This window comes from Pteropus medius, unplaced genomic scaffold, assembly GCF_902729225.1.
Source record: "Pteropus medius unplaced genomic scaffold, Ma_sr-lr_union100, whole genome shotgun sequence".
NCBI classification, from domain to species: Eukaryota; Metazoa; Chordata; class Mammalia; order Chiroptera; family Pteropodidae; genus Pteropus; species Pteropus medius.
Genome location: NW_024349796.1, coordinates 1,391,044 through 1,409,377, shown reverse-complemented (window position 1 = coordinate 1,409,377; position 18,334 = coordinate 1,391,044). Strand labels below are relative to the sequence as shown.

The 18,334-nt window shown below is 37.7% G+C and overlaps 1 protein-coding gene and 2 pseudogenes across 1 annotated transcript in view; 1 reads left to right on the top strand and 2 right to left on the bottom strand.

The window, feature by feature from the left end:
• The window catches only part of WDR64 (WD repeat domain 64), a 113,553-nt gene that overhangs the window by 30,192 nt on the left and 65,027 nt on the right, over positions 1-18,334 (bottom strand). Inside the window, exons 13-17 of the mRNA XM_039883209.1 lie at positions 13,557-13,705; positions 11,383-11,506; positions 9,353-9,525; positions 4,994-5,170; positions 1,451-1,581 (exon numbers count right to left, since the gene is read on the bottom strand). Coding sequence (XP_039739143.1) covers positions 1,451-1,581; positions 4,994-5,170; positions 9,353-9,525; positions 11,383-11,506; positions 13,557-13,705 — 754 coding nt within the window. The remainder of the gene's footprint in view (positions 1-1,450; positions 1,582-4,993; positions 5,171-9,352; positions 9,526-11,382; positions 11,507-13,556; positions 13,706-18,334) is intronic.
• Positions 13,841-13,959, top strand: LOC120619446 (uncharacterized; annotated as a pseudogene).
• Positions 14,768-14,886, bottom strand: LOC120619445 (uncharacterized; annotated as a pseudogene).

Here is an 18,334-nt window from a genome sequence, read left to right as displayed (position 1 = left end):
GAAATATTCTCAGAGGGGCTTCCCCTGCTTTAGGCTGTGTCATCAGGACTATGATCTTTGCTTTCTTTGTCTATCCGATTTCCCTTAGTAGTACATCATGCACAAGCTGACATCTACAGTGTGAGAACTATATTAATAAAAGGGTGAGAAATTGTGCAGTATTTATTGGTAAAGGTATCAAATGACAAGTACACAGTCTGTGAGAAAAGCCTCAGGGCAAGGGTTGAAGAGAAGAAACAGAAGGATGACAGGAATTCTGGGAGTAGGGACCAAGATAACATGGGCTGAGGTACAGAGGGAGGGATCTGCAGAAACATCTACTTCAACTAGAGGTTAAAATAAGAATAAATCCAGGATCCAAACAACAAAGGGGCACATCCTCTCAAAAGTTAGTTAAAAGTAAAGAGTCAGATCTAGATTGGAAAGGGGCATGGAACCAGCCAGGTAGACCAGGCAGACATAAATAAGGCACTGCAACTAGAGAAGCAGAGATTTCTTTGGCATTATTGTCTTTTCCCTTGTCCTCTCCCACTCTCTTCTACCCTTCTTTATACCTCTTCCCTTCCTCAAAATTCTTAGATTTGATTTTATTGTTATTCATTCATCAAGGTTCTTGATCACTTTGTACCTCAAAATACAGTATTACAAAATCTTTTGACATCGGTATTCACACAAGGCCCTTCCTTTCTAGCTCCACTGCACAACTGTGGAGAGCTTATTATTTGCAATCCATCCATAGCAAATAATATAATGTTACATGATTTCCTTTACAACCAACAATAAGGACATTTAAGAATGGATGTCAGGGGCAGGGTAACATTTTTGGCCATGGTATGGAGAAAATCTAATTGAGATTTAGAATTGCAAATGCCACACACTTGTTAGCATTGACCTATAATTAATTGGATGTGTTGGAGTGATGAACGAGAAGAAGAACCCATCTGGGATGCCTCTAACCATTTGACTGAGTAGATGGTGGTGTCACTGGAAATACAGGAAGAGGAGATGTTTGGGGGGAGTTAGGCCAAGACAAAGGTTTGGGAATGTGAGGCTTTAAGGGTCTTAGTGGCAATCCAGATGATAATTGCCAGATATATATGTTTGAAGCTCTGAGGAGATTAGAGTTTAAAATTATTATATATTTTAAGTATTTGTTGAAGTTATGAGTTTGGACAAGATCACACATGAAGCATGTACTAGAGTGAGAAGAGTAAAAGTCAAAGCACATGAGAATACAAACACTTAAGGCTCACCTTATTCCCATTATTCTGGGATTTAGACACTTAGAACATAATCTCTTCATGATTATAACCTCCAGGAAACTCATCCTTGACAGTTAGTACCACTTTTATTTATTGCTTTTGTTTGTTTGTTCGCTTATTTAGTATTGAGTGTTACTTGGCTCTTCTGCAGTATAACTTATGTTGCTTAAGGGAAAGAGGCAACTTACAGTTCTTTGACAGTAGATGTTACAAAATTCCATAAGATGATTGCACCATTTAAGGTTCCAGCAGCTATCAAATTATATCCTTCTACTTGTAATAAATCAATGCAGTTCACTTCTCTACTAACAGCAGTATTCTGAAGAAGGAAGCAGAGTCACTGGCCATAATGAACACAGAATCTAAGCACAGTAAAAATGCTATGTGTGCATTTGTCAGTCTATCATGAACTGAATATCAAATGTCTTATGGTTTTCAAAAAAGTTTTGTTAAAGTATAGTTGACATACAATATTATATTAGTTTCAGGTATACAACACAGTGATTTGAAATTTATATACCCTACAATGTAATCACCATAAATCTGAAAATCATGTGTCACCGGGCAAATTATTATGATATATTCCTCTGCTGAACATTATGTTTCCATGACTTACTTATTTTATAAATAGAAGTTTGTACCTCTTATTTACCTTCACCTTTTTCACCCATCCCCCACCCCCCTCTCCTCTGGCAATCATCAGTTTATTCTCTACATACATTTGTTCTCTACATCTATGAATCTGTTCATGTTCTATTTTGTTCGTTCATTTGTTTTTTTCAGATTCCACATATAAGTGGAATAACATGATATTTGTTTTTCTCTGGCTTATTTCATTTAGCATTTAACATTTCACTCTCTCTGAAATATGTCAGACAGGATTGACCTCTTGGTTCATTCATGTTGTCACAAATGACAAGATTTCATTCTTTTTTTATAGTTGAGTAATATTTCATTATATATATTATATACATTTACATATATTTACATATCAATCTCTCTTCTAAGAATCTATCCCAAAGATATATTAAAAAATTTGAAATCACATATGCACAGCCTATTTGTTAAAACATGATTTATAATTGGAAAAGGTTGAAAATAGCTCAAATATCCACCCACAGGGGACCAGTTGAATATAGTCTATCAACACAAATGAATCACCACGGAACTCCCCAAAAGAAGATGGAATATCTGTAAATCCATATTCATAGCCACAATAGCCAAAAGCAACTCAAGTGTCCATTGATGGATAATAAAGTATATGTGGTATATATGTACAATGGAATATTATTCAGCCTTAAAAAGGAAAGAAATTTTGACACATGCTGCAACATAAATGAACCTTGAGGATATTATGCTAAGTGAAGACACAAAGGGACAGATACCATATAATTCTGCTTATATGAGGTGTCTAGGGTGGTCAAATTCATACAGAAAAAAAGTCGGATGGTGGTTGCCAGGGGCTGGAGGAGGATAAAAGATTCTTTATTGTTTAGGTATAGAGTTTTGATTTTGCAAAGTAAAAAGAGTTCTGTGAGTGGTGAGGGTTGCCTTCACCACAATGTGAATGAATGTACTTAAGTACCACTGAATTATACACTTAAAAATCATAAATATGGTAAAATATGTTAGGTGTTTTTTCATCAAAATTAAAAAAAAGATGATATCTATATAATGCTTATAATAATCTCCAGAATGTATTATTAAATAAAATAAGCAAAGAATATAAAAATGTGTATAGCATCCTGCCATTTGTTTAAGAAAGGGTGAGAGGATACGAATTGAAACACAACACCAGAAACATAAATCAAAACTCAAAAACAAAAGGTTAATTATAGGTTAGGGAGGAAATGGTGTAAGAGACAGGAATAAAAGAATAGACTTTGTTTTGTAGATTTAATTTTGGAACTATTTAAATGTTTTACATAATAATTAGACAAGATTAAAATTAAAAAAATAATAAATTAAAAAATAAAAGAAATAAACTTAGCTGTGTATAGAGTTGTTGGCACAAGCAATTATTTCAAGTAATTTTAAAACAGTAATTTAACTGCATGTTTCAAATGGTATGTATTCTAAGGACAAAAAATTGTAAAGAAAAAATATCTTGAGCTGTTTCAATGATCATATTTCATATTGTTTTTCTGAAACTATAATGTAACAAACTATAATATACTGTAGCACAATACAATATGGTGTAAAAATCTTATATGTTATATGTTGTATAAATAATAGGATAAAGCAAATAAGTAATTATGTTAATGTGGTTAGGAACAAAATTTTTCTGTGAGAAAATATATAATAAAATTGGTAAAAGTCATGTTATCTTAAATTTGAATGGGAATATCAATTTGATTAACAATATATTTTCTCTTAAATTGTTTTCCTTGCTCTGTTCATTGTAAAGTTCTAAAAACAAGGATCAGACTAGTGGCTATGGGCATCTCTAAAACTCAGATTGTAGTTTTGTAACACTATTTCCTACTAAAAAGAACTAGCATTTCTTGGAGAAATGGTGGATTCTAAATCTTGAACAAGAAATGTACAAGGTGAGTCTGAAAGGTATTCAGAACTACTGGAGTCATAGCAAAAACCTCTGGAGCCTGAGAAGGGTCCAGCTAGGTTGAGAAGGAATAATATGAACATCAATCAATAATAATAACGAATACAATTCACTTAAACATATAAAGAATATTTAAATTTGTGAGTTTATAATTATACTAAAGAAATTAGTAAAATTCACTGACCACCTTAGGAGAATGTTAAGAAACCTATTCCTTATTTTGAAAACTGATAAATATAGGAAAAGAATCAGCTATTTTGATTGTCTATATAAACTGTACCTCAGTGTAACCAAATAGTTGATAAAAGTTTTCTTTAAAGACATATTCCAGCTAATAAATGAGTCATAATGGTAGAATGGCAACTTTGAATGAAATAATAGACCTGCGTAGTGATCGCCAACGGCTATGATATCCCAAAACGATAACCAGTCATTAAGTGAATCTTGATGGAAGTATATGGCACCATGTACTATGGTGACTTCCAGCTACTATGGAGCCTTATTAAAACAAACAAAAAAATCAAAGCTGCATGCAATTAAGCCACCAGATGTTACTACCAGATTAAAAGAAGCAGAGAAAAACGTCTTAAGTTACACTACAAACGTGCAATCAGCAAAATCCAAAAAATGGGAAAGTGTGGCACCAGCTGTCCAGAATCTTCAATAAATAAATTACAAGGCAAAAAAGAGGGATGGAAAGATATCTACAGATTTAAAAAGGATTTAAGAAATTTATCAACCAAATGCAACAAATGGACCTTGTTTGGATTCTGGTTGAAACAAGCAAACTGTAAAAAAAATAATATGAGTAAATTTGGAAAATTTAAACAGAGTGAATATGTAATTATTACTAATAACTTCTTATAAATTATTTTAGAAAATATTTGAGAAAATAATGGTATCATCATTTTTCAAGTTATTCTTTAGAGATTCATACCAAAATATTTGGGAATAAAATGACTAAATATATGGCATTTGCTTCAAAATAATCTATTGTCGGTGTTTGTGGGAAAGTAGTTCAAATAAAAAGGAATAAGTTTGGCCATGCGTAGGTAATTTATGAAGCTAAGTGATAGGACATTGAAGTTCATTGTATTATTTTTTCTACTTTTACATATGTTTGTAATGTTCCATAATAAAAAGGAAAAAATCAAGAAATAAAACTTACATTAACGTGTTGAGGAATGTTTTTCTCAACTATCAACTTGACGTCTGGGAAAGGAAGAGCCACGGGCCTATTTTTAGTGGATGTCTTCAGGTGCACAATATGATTCCTGTCTTGTAGGACAGGCATGACATCAGGCAGCTCCCATATCACCATGAGATAAATATCATCTTCCTTACCCTTTGATGGAAATCCAATTGATGAAAAACTCAATTAACTATTTTATTTTGAGCTACCGTAAAGATATAGAGTAATATAGAACATTGAACATACAAGCGGAGCAATGGGGTTTGAAGTTTGGGGGGAAAAGAGTTATTATGAAGCTTGTTTCCCTCTGGGCTGAATAAAAGCCTGGGGACCAGGGTGGGAAAAAGTCCTAGGGTGAGATTTGGACATGGTGGTTCATCTGCAAATATGCTTAAACCCCCAGAGATGCGTGAGTGGACAGGGCAATGCTTGGCATGGTATATATGCCTAGTGTCGCTTGCCTCCATGTAGTTGAGGAGTAGCTGAACAGGTGGACTAAGTTTTCTGTACTTTTGAAATCAGGAAATTATAAAAAGAATAGAGAGCAGAAAGGCTTACTGCTGGTGCCTCCACAGGGGACTGCTAAATTTCTAGCCCTCAGAGACAACATAGCTGTATATCTCACCCTCTTAGGACAGTCACCTCCTGCATTTTTTTGGTAACCAAACCTCCATGGGCAGAAAAAGAAATGTCACTAGGGGTACCTAGCATCTACACAGATGAAGAAAAAAAAAACATGCATAACAGAGCCCAGACTAACCAGAACTTCCAGGAAGTATGATAACTTGAGCAAACTGAAGAATGCTTAAGAAAGTTTGAAACAGAAACAAAAAAATAAAACCAAACCATAACCAGAATTTGTTGATGAGCTGAAAGAAAATTACTTCCGGTTTGAGACTTGAACTAATATCCTAGAAGTAGAGAAAGCATTTCAAAATAGTCAGAAAAACTAAAAAGAAATAGAAAACATAAGGGAAAATATAAGACATTTGGAGGATAGATTCCAAAGACCCAATATGGAAATAGCATGTATTTCTGAATTGGAAAAGAAACAGAGGCAGAAGAGACACTTAATAAACAAATAATAAATTAAAAATTCCCTGAGCTGGAAAAAATATGCAAAGTCTCCTGCAAAATTGATGAGAAAAGATGTACACAGGAGCACAGACTTCAAACTTCGAGGGAAAGATAACATCTTCTAAGTTTGCAGAGAGAGAGAGTGATTTACAAAGAAAAAAAGAGTCAGACCAACATTGAACTGTTCATTGGCAACAATGTCACTTCAGGATTGACACCAATTCTAGCCATGTAAGAGCACTCCTTTCTAGCCATGTAAGAGCACTCCTTTGTTCCATAGCGTTAAAACAGTATTATCAGACTTATTTCTTTAAACCAACCTATTGAGTATATTATATCTATCATAATTCTAATTTCTCTGATTACTAATGAAGTTTAGCAACTTTTCATGTGTTTATCGGCCATCTAGGTTTTCTGTTTTATGAAGTGCCTATCTTGTTTCATTTTCTATTGAACTATTTACCTTATTTATTATTGAGGACTTTGGATACTAATCCGTTGGTTATTATGTGTCAAAAATATCTTCTTTAACTCTACTCTTGCCTTTTTACTCTCATTATGGTAATTTTTGATGAAGATAAGTTATTAGTTTAGTATAATCAAATATATCCACTTGTTCCTTTATAATCTGTGATTTTTGAGTCTTATTTAAGATATTTCTTTCTCCTGAGTTCATAGAGACAATCTCCTATATTAACTGTAAAACTCATATTATTTTGTCTTTCAATTAATATCTTGAAGTAATTAATACAGCAGAAATAGATAAATGGGAGACCAAAATTTAGAGGCTTTTTTTAATACGGATGTCTAGTTGCTCCAAAACTATTTATAGGAAATTATATTCTTGCCACACAAACCTGCTATGTCACTTCTGCCGTGTGCTTTTGTTTTGTCACTCTAATTACTTATCTTTATGCTCAAACCTTGCTGTTTTGTTTCCTTGTGCACTTAGAATTATTAAGACTCTGGACTGAGATAAAGGTGCCTCCGTCCAGATTGGAGATGTTTGTTTCTGTCAGGTGGAGGATGGAACTACCCCCTAAAACTGAGTCATAGTTAGATCCCCTTGACCACCTAGACACTGACAATCTAGTTTGCAAATGCACATGAGACCTATCTGTAGTCACAGTTTCTCAGGGACAGGGTTTTGTATCATTTTGTTTTGTTTTCCTACTCTTCTTCCTTCTTTCCTCCTTGGCTCAGCGTGAGGGCAGCCTTTCCTGCATGCCACCAGGAGGCTGGCTTCTTTCTTTCTGGTTCACCTTTACTTTGAGAGTGAAACTTTTGGGTACTGCATACCGTGGACAGGGCACTAAACACCTTGCCTTGGTCAAAACACGGGCCTTGATTTCTTTGCCCCTTCTGATCTGCTGAGTCTCCAAAATTGAACCCCGTGGTGTTTTGGAAAAGGACAAAAGTCATAGTGGTGTTTTGGTTCCTAATTTATCTCTCTCATTCTTCACTTTCACTAAAGTTTGGTTATGCTGTTTACTTGCTATATTGTCAGCTCTTTAACACTAGTTAAGAGATTTAGAAAATGTTCTATCAAGAACTTTCCATTGTTTTCAGTGGAAGATTGGTGTAATCTGGTTCATTAATACCTTATTTTCCATAGAATCCTAGGGTTTGAAAAAACACCTAGCATACGTGGAGTGCACAAAATGTTTCTTGAATTGTGCTGAATTTAATTGGAAATCAGTGAAAAGAGAAATCTTCCCTGACTCCTATCGTGGGCTGGGCACCACCCACCATCATAAATTCGTGTAGCTCTTTGTTCAATCGTAACACTTGTAATAGGTGCATCAATATCAGTCCTTCCTATTAAATTGTAAGTTTCATGGTGAAAAGGAAGATATATTTCTGTTTCATGGTAAACGTTTGGTAAACACTCTTAAAAAAATGAGTGAATGAGTATTCTAGAAAATAAGTATGGAAATCAAACCACATTTTATTTTAAATAGGCAAATAATAATAGTAAGTAATAAGTAAATAATAAGAGGTTGCTACTAATATATACTAATAAGTAAGTGTGTTTTCAACATTACCCCATTGTAAAGCTCCCCCCCGACCAACATTAATTAAAATTCCCTATAATACCCATATATTTCCTATTGTATACCTCACAAGAGGTTTCTTATATTTCTTTATTCTTTTAATCTTTAATAAGCACCTACTTTGGGCAGAACAAGAATACAAATATGAATGAAAGGTTTTCAGTCCTCATCAAATTCAATCAGTAGATTCCAGAGACCTGGAGAACCAGAATAATCACAGAGAAAAGTGCTACAGTAGAGGTAAGAACAGTTTTGATGTGGGGACAGCACCATGCCGCTCTGGGCAGTCATTAAGAAAAGAGCGTTTGTAGCAACAGACAGTATCTGTTAGGAAGGGCATCTCAACGGCCAATTGCACTAACCTAAACAAGAGAAATCCAAACACTATGAGTTAGAGGGTCTTATCAAGCAATTCCTTTCTACAGGGCCCTTTTGGACTGCGCAGATAACGCGGAAGAGTTGATTGAGTCAGGGAAGGTTCTCATTCATTCTCCTCCAGCAGCAGGGCCGTCGGCCACCTTCCTCAGTGCTGGAACGTCGTGATCACTACTGCAACCTGAGGCTTTTTTTCTGAGCTTAGCTTTTGAAATGGGAATAATAACTATATATTTCAAAAGGATAATAATAATAATAATAATAATAATAATAATAATAAAAAAACTAGTCCTTGAGTTCTAGGCCAAGAAATAGTTACTTAGTGGCCAGGATAAATGATCTAGCCTTCATTTTAAATATAAAGAAGGCATTCGCATTCTTAGGTGGCAGTAGACACACATGAGAAATATAAATTAGCCTACCTCAAACCTTCCAACACAGCCTGAGCAAACTGCATCATTAACATTAAGGTAAACATAGCAATTTTGCTGACAAACTGAAAAAGTGACCTGAGTGTCCCTGAATGCGTTAAAGGTCACGAGGGACAGAGAGGAGTCATTGTTCCCTGGGGAGAGCTCTGCCAGTGAACTAGCCCCCATGAAGGTATGACAGTGTCAGAGGTGGCACCTGTGTGTAAACTTAACCTTTCTGACGCCCACTCTCGAGGACCTGTGGGTGGATGCTGCGCTGAGCAGCTCTTCCTTTCTGCTCTTTGCTTGGACCTGTGCTAATGAGGACTGTCCTACTAAGGTTGGGGACAAACACCATGGACGCAGCTGGCTGCCCGAGAAGAGCAGGCGCAGTCAAATATAAGAAAGGGGCTGCAAACCTGGATCATTTTGATCCTCCCGTTGCGCTCCAAGGCCAGGACCAAGTGCTGGTGCTTCTGCGCCTTCAGGAAAATCAGGCGTTTCAGCCAGTGCTCCTCCTCCTTCCAGTCCTTGCCCTCCGGCAGCACCTTCATCTCCTGGCCGCTGCCAAAGTCCCAGATTTTCACTGTTCCTGAGCACACAGGGGAAAGACTTGGTCCGTGAAAATAATTTTTAGAGAGCTTGGCTTTTATCTCAGACAAAATTGATCTAATGGAAAGCTTCCTCCCAACAATTTATCATATTTATTTCCTCCTGACATGTGAGTCTCCCTAGCCTTGCTGTGCATGAAATAGATTTCTTTGTGCCTTGCTTTGTCACAGGCTGATTAAAAACTCAACAGGACAGGACAACGTCTTGAAATTTGGAACAGTGTTCTCTGAAACTCTCAGAGTCTCCTGTTAGAGATTTCTGTCTTAAGTGAATCTTTTTTGCTTTTATTCTCCCACTGCCTTCCTGTTTGCTAAATACTCCCCAATACCTTTCTGTCCGTGTATCTAATATCATGTCACAATTATCATTAGTAGTGAAAGATCATTGCAATAATGTCACACTTCTGAAGGTGCCGTCGTCATGTTTTAGGACTTTAGTTCTCATTGAATAATAAAAGTTTTAAGAGAATCCCAGCAGATAGAAAACTATCAAGTTCTAAAGTGTTGGTCACATGGGAAGGGAATATAAAAGGAGTGTTGAGCTTCTTTTTACATTTGAAATCATAATTGCTTTTTAGTTTACTTCCTTCATTTAATTTAGGGGATCTTGATGAGAGGGCCGGGGGCGGTGATAATCAGTGCTGTTAAATGCCTATTTCTAGGTTAATACTCAGTGTAGAGAATTGTCCTCCAACATGGGTTTTTATGGCGCTCCCCTTGAGCTTAAATCCAGTGGACTGCCCCTCACAGCACTTCGCCTCTCCTCCCTTAACTGTCAATATTTAAAAGAACTCTAGACTCTAGCACTAACAAAATAAGACGTTACTGGCCTGCGTGCAAATAGTACCATCTCAGTCATATTGAACTGCTTACTGCTTATGTCTGCTAATGGTTGTGTACATTGCTCAGAATTTCTAATGAGACTAATTTTCATGCCTTTGCAGGGTGTGCTTCTTGAGCAGCGGGACCACTTTCTTAAGAACTGTCTTACAGGAAGAGCAGCTGCATTTATTCACACCCCATCAACTCAGCAGTCACGATTTTATTTTATGTGTATTATCTGCTCACACTTGTAAAAATTAGACTTTAATATCAGGATGTCCACTAAATCCATCAATTGGCTTACAAGCCAGAATTTATTTGGTAAGTATGTCCCTAGAATAAATGTCTTCTGCGTGTTGCATGCAGTCAGTCTAGGTAAAGCAGTTCTTCCCTGGGAGTTCGGAACAAGATGAGGTGGAAAGGGAGGCAGGCTGCAGCTCCCTTGTTCCTGGAAGTTCCACGTGGTGCTCCACAGCCTGAGGAATATCAAACAGCACAGCACGACCTGAGCCTGACATCCCCTCAGGTGTGCATGGCACAGGCCCCAACAAGCTTACACATAGGAGCAGGTCCAATGGAGAATTCTAAGTGTTATGTGATAAGGTTGGTGGATATTTCGTCTCTCTCTCCCAAATCTACTGTCAATAAAAATATTATCAGCAAACACTGAAAACATAATGTCTACCTCTTAGCTGATGGTACCCCAAAGTAGGACAGGATGAGTCAGTGCAACACAGATAAGTTCCACCAAAGATGGAAGGAGACTATATATGTGAAAGATTTTGCAAATTGTAAAGCAACTGTATAAGTATAATGTAAGGTATTGACTATTTTGAACATAAGTATCAGGACATTAATACCCGTTTAGAGAAGAATTTGTTACTCTTTAGTCAGGCGCTGCAACCTCCCTGGCATGGTTACATATTCCAGCCTGATTTCTGTTCTCCCAGTCACTCAGACAATGAGCTCCTCGAACAAACTCTCAGAGCACTAAAGCAGGGAAGCCATATTCTCACCATTATACGCTCCTGTGGCAAAAAGAAATCCGCTTTCATCAATAGCTGCAGAAGTTAGTTCCACATTGAAGCCATGAGGGTCTAAAATCTGGTATATTTGGAGGCCAGTCTCAAGTTCCCAAACCTGTAGGTAAGAACAACAAAAAAATCAAATAATCCATATACCCTTTGGTTCTCATCAAAATTTCATAATATTCAAAACAGCTTCATACCTGGTACTATGCACCGCTAACACCTTTCCCAACATTCTTCCCTGAGTTTGATTTGACCAAAGAAAGTTCTAAGATGCATTGGTACCTGATAGTGAGTGACTGTGCTACCTTGGAGTGTGTCTGCTGTGTGTGTAGGTGGCTGAGACAGGCAGTGACTCTATTCCAGGAAGTCCCTGGCTATGGAGGAATTAATTAATTGCTACTGTAAGCACAAAGCAAAATAGAAATGTAACAGTTATGAATTCAGCAAAAAACAAATTGGATTTTTTTCCTCTGGACACTCATCCACATTAGCTGGGGCCTCTGGACAGAATCTGTGATTAACAGCATGGAATATGAGAGAACCCTGAAGAAGGAGCTCATTGACCTTTCTGAGGGGTGTTCTGATTAGGGAGGTGGGTCCAGCTCCAGAAAGAAGAGTGGGGAGAGAGGGAGCAGGGAGAGGGGGAGAGAGGGAAAAAGAGAGAGGTGGTGAGACTTCAGAGAAGGCCGTCTGTGTAATCAGGCTGGGTGGAATAGAAAATCCAGAAACATGTCAAGACTCATCATTATCTCCCTTTGGAAACACAGTAGAGACTTTAGTTCTGCACCCCCACCCCCTTACCCCCAGTTTGAATCTCTCCTTCTTTATGTTCACAGGTAAATTAGACTGCCACTGAGTAATAAAGTGGAAGTGGCAAGACAGCATGAATTTGGTTGCCTTCAAGTTATTTGGGAATGAGGGAAGCTTAAGCAAAGGGCCAGAAGTGGGAAGGTGCATTACTCCTCCAGGGAGCTGAAAGAAAGCTGGGATGAAAGAGGGAAAGTGGGAGGAGCTGATGAAAGAGTCTGGAGGCCAGGTAACAAATGGCCTCCTTCCACTGGGAAATGATAGAGATGGTCCAGAGGCCATGCTCTGAACCTTCTGTGTGCCTCTGGGTATAGACAGAGTCCTTACAGGAGAAAGAGGAATGTGTGTCACTGCATGAACAAGCTTCAGAGGTCACCCATTTCCTGGCCTGATTTAACCATCCTTCTTCAACCAATCGGATATGGAGGCTCGCCTAGGTGTCATCCTCCCTCTCTCACCACAAGGAAGACTTTATCCCTTTAAGAGGTCGTATTGCATGAAAGCAGGACAGGTTTGTTTTAATTTCCCTCTACGTATTCTGTAGGCATTACCAGAAATAGTGATAATTGACCAAACTCAAGAGATTTTGGCCTGAGAAATCTCTAGCAGATATGTAGAGAAGGTCAAAGATTGAGAGGGGATGTGAAGGGTTTCCAGAGGTATGCTCTCTACTTCTCTATGTCTCCTTTGGGAGGGCATGCATGAAATAAAAGGATAAACACTTGAAGCAAGCGGCCATCACGGCTAGATGACTGTACTGGTTGCAATTACAGATGCCATTAGGACCGCCAGGCATCTGTATCCCAGTCCTGATGGTTACTAGTTATATGATATGAAGCAAGTTGCTTCATCTCTCTGAGTTCTAGTTTGCTAACTGTTGAAATGAAACTCCATCTGTCCACAGACTGATTGTGAGGATTAAATAGGGTCATGGATTTAAGGCACTTGGCACATATCCTACATATCCTACACCTATATCAGGGTTACAGAAAACATCTTTCAATTTCTTTTCCTTCCTTCTTAACATACCCTCTTTTCATAGCGTAGTTAAAAAAAATACGTGTATATGTATGTATACGACTAGTTCTTACTCCTTGATAAAAATTCCTATTTTGACAGTAACAACAATAGCCCTTTTTTATTTAGTTGAGCATGTGACTTAATACTGAGAAGTCCGAGCTGGCTTTAAATACTTGTTTTCCATGTGTTTGTGAAAGCTTAACAATAGCTCGAATGTAGGGTGTCATCATCTGTGCCATTAAATTTACTTAATCACTCAAAGACTTACCAGTAAAAAGAGAAAATTCTATCTGTTTCACCTCTTTCTTCCTGAAGAGTCAATATGTACTTACCTTAATTATGGATTCGGAACAGATTGTAAGTACTTGGTGAAAATATTTGTTGTAAAGCATGACATTGATTTCTCGTTCATGAGTGTGAGGAACCTGTTTTGTATCTTGTATCATCCTAGTCAACGGATACATGTCAATAACACTAGATCCTGGAACAGAAATAAGAATCTCATAAATACCCAATATTAGAAGTTTTGAATCACAAAAGATTTTACTTAACCAGTTGTGTTTGGAAACTGCCAATCAGTGAGATTAGTAATATCAATGCCTAAAAACTCTAATGAGTCTACGGCCATGCTACCCTGAACATGCCCGATCCCATCTAATCTCGGACTCTAAGCAGGGTCAGGCCTGGTTAGTACTTGAATGGGAGACCACCTAGGAAGACCAGGTGCTGTACGTGTAAAATATATATATATAAAAAAAAGATTGTGAGCTGACAAGGTCCTTGCAATCTGTGAGGTCAACCAAAGATTGCCTCGCCTAAAAAAAAATAAATAAGAAAAAAACTCTAATGAGATGAAAATATATTAATTTACTTGGAAACAATTTGGATAAATAAAGCAAATGTGATTCACCCAGAGAAAAGCATTCATTTTGGGCTTTATTAATTTTCGAGTGCATTGGGATTTCACTGATATCCTCTTTTCGGTAATCCCTATTTTCTAATTTTCTATCATCTACTCTCCCCCTTTTTAGAGGGCCTACTGCATATACCCGCATCTGCTGTAGAGTAATAATAGAGATGGTCAGCTTTTTGCTGAAGGTGAGCTGCCATTTAGTGATTGGAGTTTATTGTTAGAGAGCTCTTTTCAACCAACAGGTGATAAAGCACATTGTAAATGTGGTCTTATTAAATGTAACCAATGAGAATGATTGAAAGCCAGTGCTTGCAACGTTAACATTAAATAAGATTATTTTCCAAATCATCCTAGTGAGGTAGATGAAGAGCAGGTATTTCTACTTGCATTCTTCTGAGAATGTTTGGTTTGATTTTACAGTAATAGGGTAATCTGCAAGTATGATTGAACTCACAAAATCAACTATGTGTCCTGGTTAAGTTTAACATCTGGAAATTTATGTATGTATGTATGTATGTATGTATGTATGTATGTATGTATGTATTTATTTTTAGGTGAGGCAACCCTTGGTTGACCTCACAGACTGCAAGGTCCTTATCAGCTTACAATCCTTATTTTTTTTATTTTTTACGCCTATAGCACCTGGTCTTCCTAAGTTGTCTCCCATCCAAGTACTAACCAGGCCCGACCCTGCTTAGCTTCCGAGATCAGACGGGATTGGGCTTGTTCAGGGTGGCATGGCCGTAGACAACATCTGGAAATTTAAATAAGAATCCCAGAGCATCCCATAGCACAAACAAAAATGAAACCTCTTCTCTATTTTTGATGTGCATGTTTTCCCCTTTGCATTGAGTTTCTTAAATCTCTTCTTCAAAGAAATTTAAACTTTAGGCAAACTTTCAGCTGAAGTTATTAAGTACTTTCTTAAGGTGTTTAATTTTTAGGTTAAATTTATTCGAATGTAAAGAAGAACTGTTATGGCTCTTCTGGGATTACTTTTCAATTCAAATATCTCAATATGGAACCACGAGAAATGTGGTAACTAGCCAATCAAATAACACTTGAAACTTCTTGGTAACCCCTTTAACATTATATTGACTGCGACTAACTTTACTCAGAACTGAAATCAACAACTCTAGATATGCTTACAAACAGATGATTACCCTCTGCATTTTTTTGGTCACTTTATGGAAACAGTGCAGTGCCAAGAAAGAATGTGGGTTCAGGGGTCAGAAGTTTTGGGATTGAATCCCAGCTCGGCGTTTCAACCTTCAGTTCTTCTACTAGTCAGTTGAACTGTTCGATATTCAGTTTCATTATTTACAAAATAGTAAATAATGAAATAATAATTTAAATAATAATTCCTACCTCATGTGGTGATTGTGAAGATCAAATGAAATGAAATACATGAAAGCATTTTGTAAAAGAACTGCACACGGGGGAGAAAAAAATGGCGTAGGTGACAGAGGCTCTGTTCACCCCTCTTGTGACCAAATCAAAGTTGTGACAGAAACAAGGAGCAAACAGCAAGAAAAGTCACCTGGGATCTAGATGAATAAGCCCGACAACTAGGGAGAGAAATAAGCAACAGGAGGAGGTAAGATGGGAAGAGGTCGTGAGGCTGCCAGGTCCCAAGTGGCTGAGTGGGACAGAGGCTGTCACAGCTGCAGACACCTCTTAAAGGGGCCACGTCAGCAAGTGGACTTTCATGGTGATGGACATGGACCTGGACCTGCTTGCTCTGAGCACCAGTGCCAGGTTGGCTGCGCGGGGGCACCAGGGACTTACAGGGGTCACTGAGTTGTCAGAGTGAGGGCCAGAGGCTAGGGTCACTCCCCAGCAGAAGTGCCGGCGGTATCTATTGTTCCTCTGTTGAGTCCCCTCCCCCTCCCAGTGTGTAGACGCAGAACTGCCATAGCTGAGACATCATCAAACTGGATAACAGAGGTCACTTCACCCAGAGGATTCTCTGAAACTCTGCCTCCCCCAACTCACGGCCCCACCCAAGCCACACTCAGATGTGTCCTTGGTGAGACAGGTGCTCCTTGCTGAGCAGCGCCAAGATTCACACTGGAGGCAGCTGGCCTCAGTTTCTGGTGTGGCCTTTTAAGGCAACTATAAGCACAGCATCTGTGGATTGCTTGCTGAATCTTAACAGGTGGCCCTGGAGAGGCACAGGCTGGGGCTAAACTTGGCCTGCAGCTCAGCCCTCTCAGGACTGTGCCACTGGACACCTACTACACAAAGCCACACTAATAAGATGGGAAACTTAGGAGCTTTGCTTAGTACATAGAAACAGATACAGAAAGGCAGCCAAAATGGGAAGACAAAGAAGCAGAAACCATATGAGAAAACAAAACAGAGATCCAAGATTAATGGAGTCAAGTGATCTAACAGATGCAGAGTTCAAAACACTGGTTATGAAGATGCTCAATGAACTTAGGGGAAGTGTAGATAAATTCAGTGAGAACTTTAACAGAGAGATAAAAATACATAAAAATGGAAATTATAAAAGAGAATGAAGAACACATTATCTGAGATGAAGAGTATATTAGATGGAATAAACAGAGTGGATAAAGAAGAGGATTGTACCACCGATATAGAGGATGGGGAAGCCGAGGACACTCAATTACAATGGCAAGAAAAAAAAGCCAAGGAGCTTATGGGACACTATTAAATGTGAAAATATCCTTGTCATAAGGGTACCTGAAAGAAAACAAGATGTTGAAGAGCTATTTGAAAAAATAATGATGAAAAACTTCCCTAACCTGGTGAAGGAAATAGGCATTCAATCCTAGGAAGCTCAGAGAGTCCCAAGAAAGAGGAATCCAAAGAGGCCCACATCAAGACACATCATCATTAAAAAATGCCAAAGTTTAAATACAAAGTGAGAATCTTAAAGCAACAAGAGAAAAGCAGTTAGTTACCTACAAGGGAGCACCCATAAGACTGGCAGCTGATTTCTCAAAAGAAGCCATGCGGGACAGAAGGGCCTGGCACAAAATATTCAATGTGATGAAAACCCAGGATCTAAAATCAAGAATACTTTATCCAGCAAAGCTATCTTTTAGAGTCAAAGGACAGATAAAGAGCTTCCCAGACAAAAATAAGCTAAAGGAATTTATCAATACTAAGTCAGTACTACAGGAAATGTTGGAGGGACTTTTTTAAGAAAGAAAAAAACATGTATCAAAAACAGCAATAAAGAATGGTAATAACTACTTTTCTATCAACAAGTACTGCAAATGGAAAAGAATTAAGTGCTCCAACAAAAAGATAAAGTGGCTGAATGGATAAGAAAACAAGACCCCTACATATGCTGCCTACAAGAGACTCACTTCAGATTAAAAGACACACACAGGCTAAAAGGAAGGGGCTGGCAAAAGATATTGCCTTGATGGACATAGAGGGTATTGCACTGAATGAGGGTATGTTAGATCATGTGATATTTGTCAGATAAAGACAAATATCACATGATCTAACATACATGTGGACTCTAAAGAACAAAATAAACAACAACAAAAGCAGTAATAAACTCATAGATACAGAGGATATTTTGAGGGCTACTAGATGGGAGGGAGGTTAGGGGGGATGGGAAAACAGGCAAAGGGATTAAGAGTTATAAATGGATAGTTGCAGAATAGACATGGAGATGTAGAGTGTAACAGGGGGAAGATGGTAAATATGTTGTAATAAACATGGAAGAGGAAAGAAGGTTACTAGATTTAGTGGAGTGATCACTTTGCAAGTTATGTGGATCTCTAATCACTAGGCTGTACGACTGAAACTGGTATATTATTGTATGCCAACTGTAATTGAAAAAATAACTCATTGAATTGTATAATGTAAATATAAGCAACTGATTGTCTATTATATTTCAATAAAGCCAGGGGGAAAAAAAACTGCACAAATGGCAGCTGTCTTAATAGGAGTAATAACAATAACAACAGTGACAGTGACCAGAGCATACCCTACATAACATTTCTAGAATGTGGTGCTGCTGTCAATCGGGTTAAGATTACTGTGCCTGCTTCATTTGAGTCAAAGCATGAATTAAAATCTAAAGTAAGCTTTGTGCAATTCTGATGTCAAGTTGACAGTTGTAGTCAATGTATGCAATTTTAGTGATTAAGCAATATGTGGAGCACTATATTTTTATAACCAAAATACTATCACAAATGCATAAAATTCAGAAGT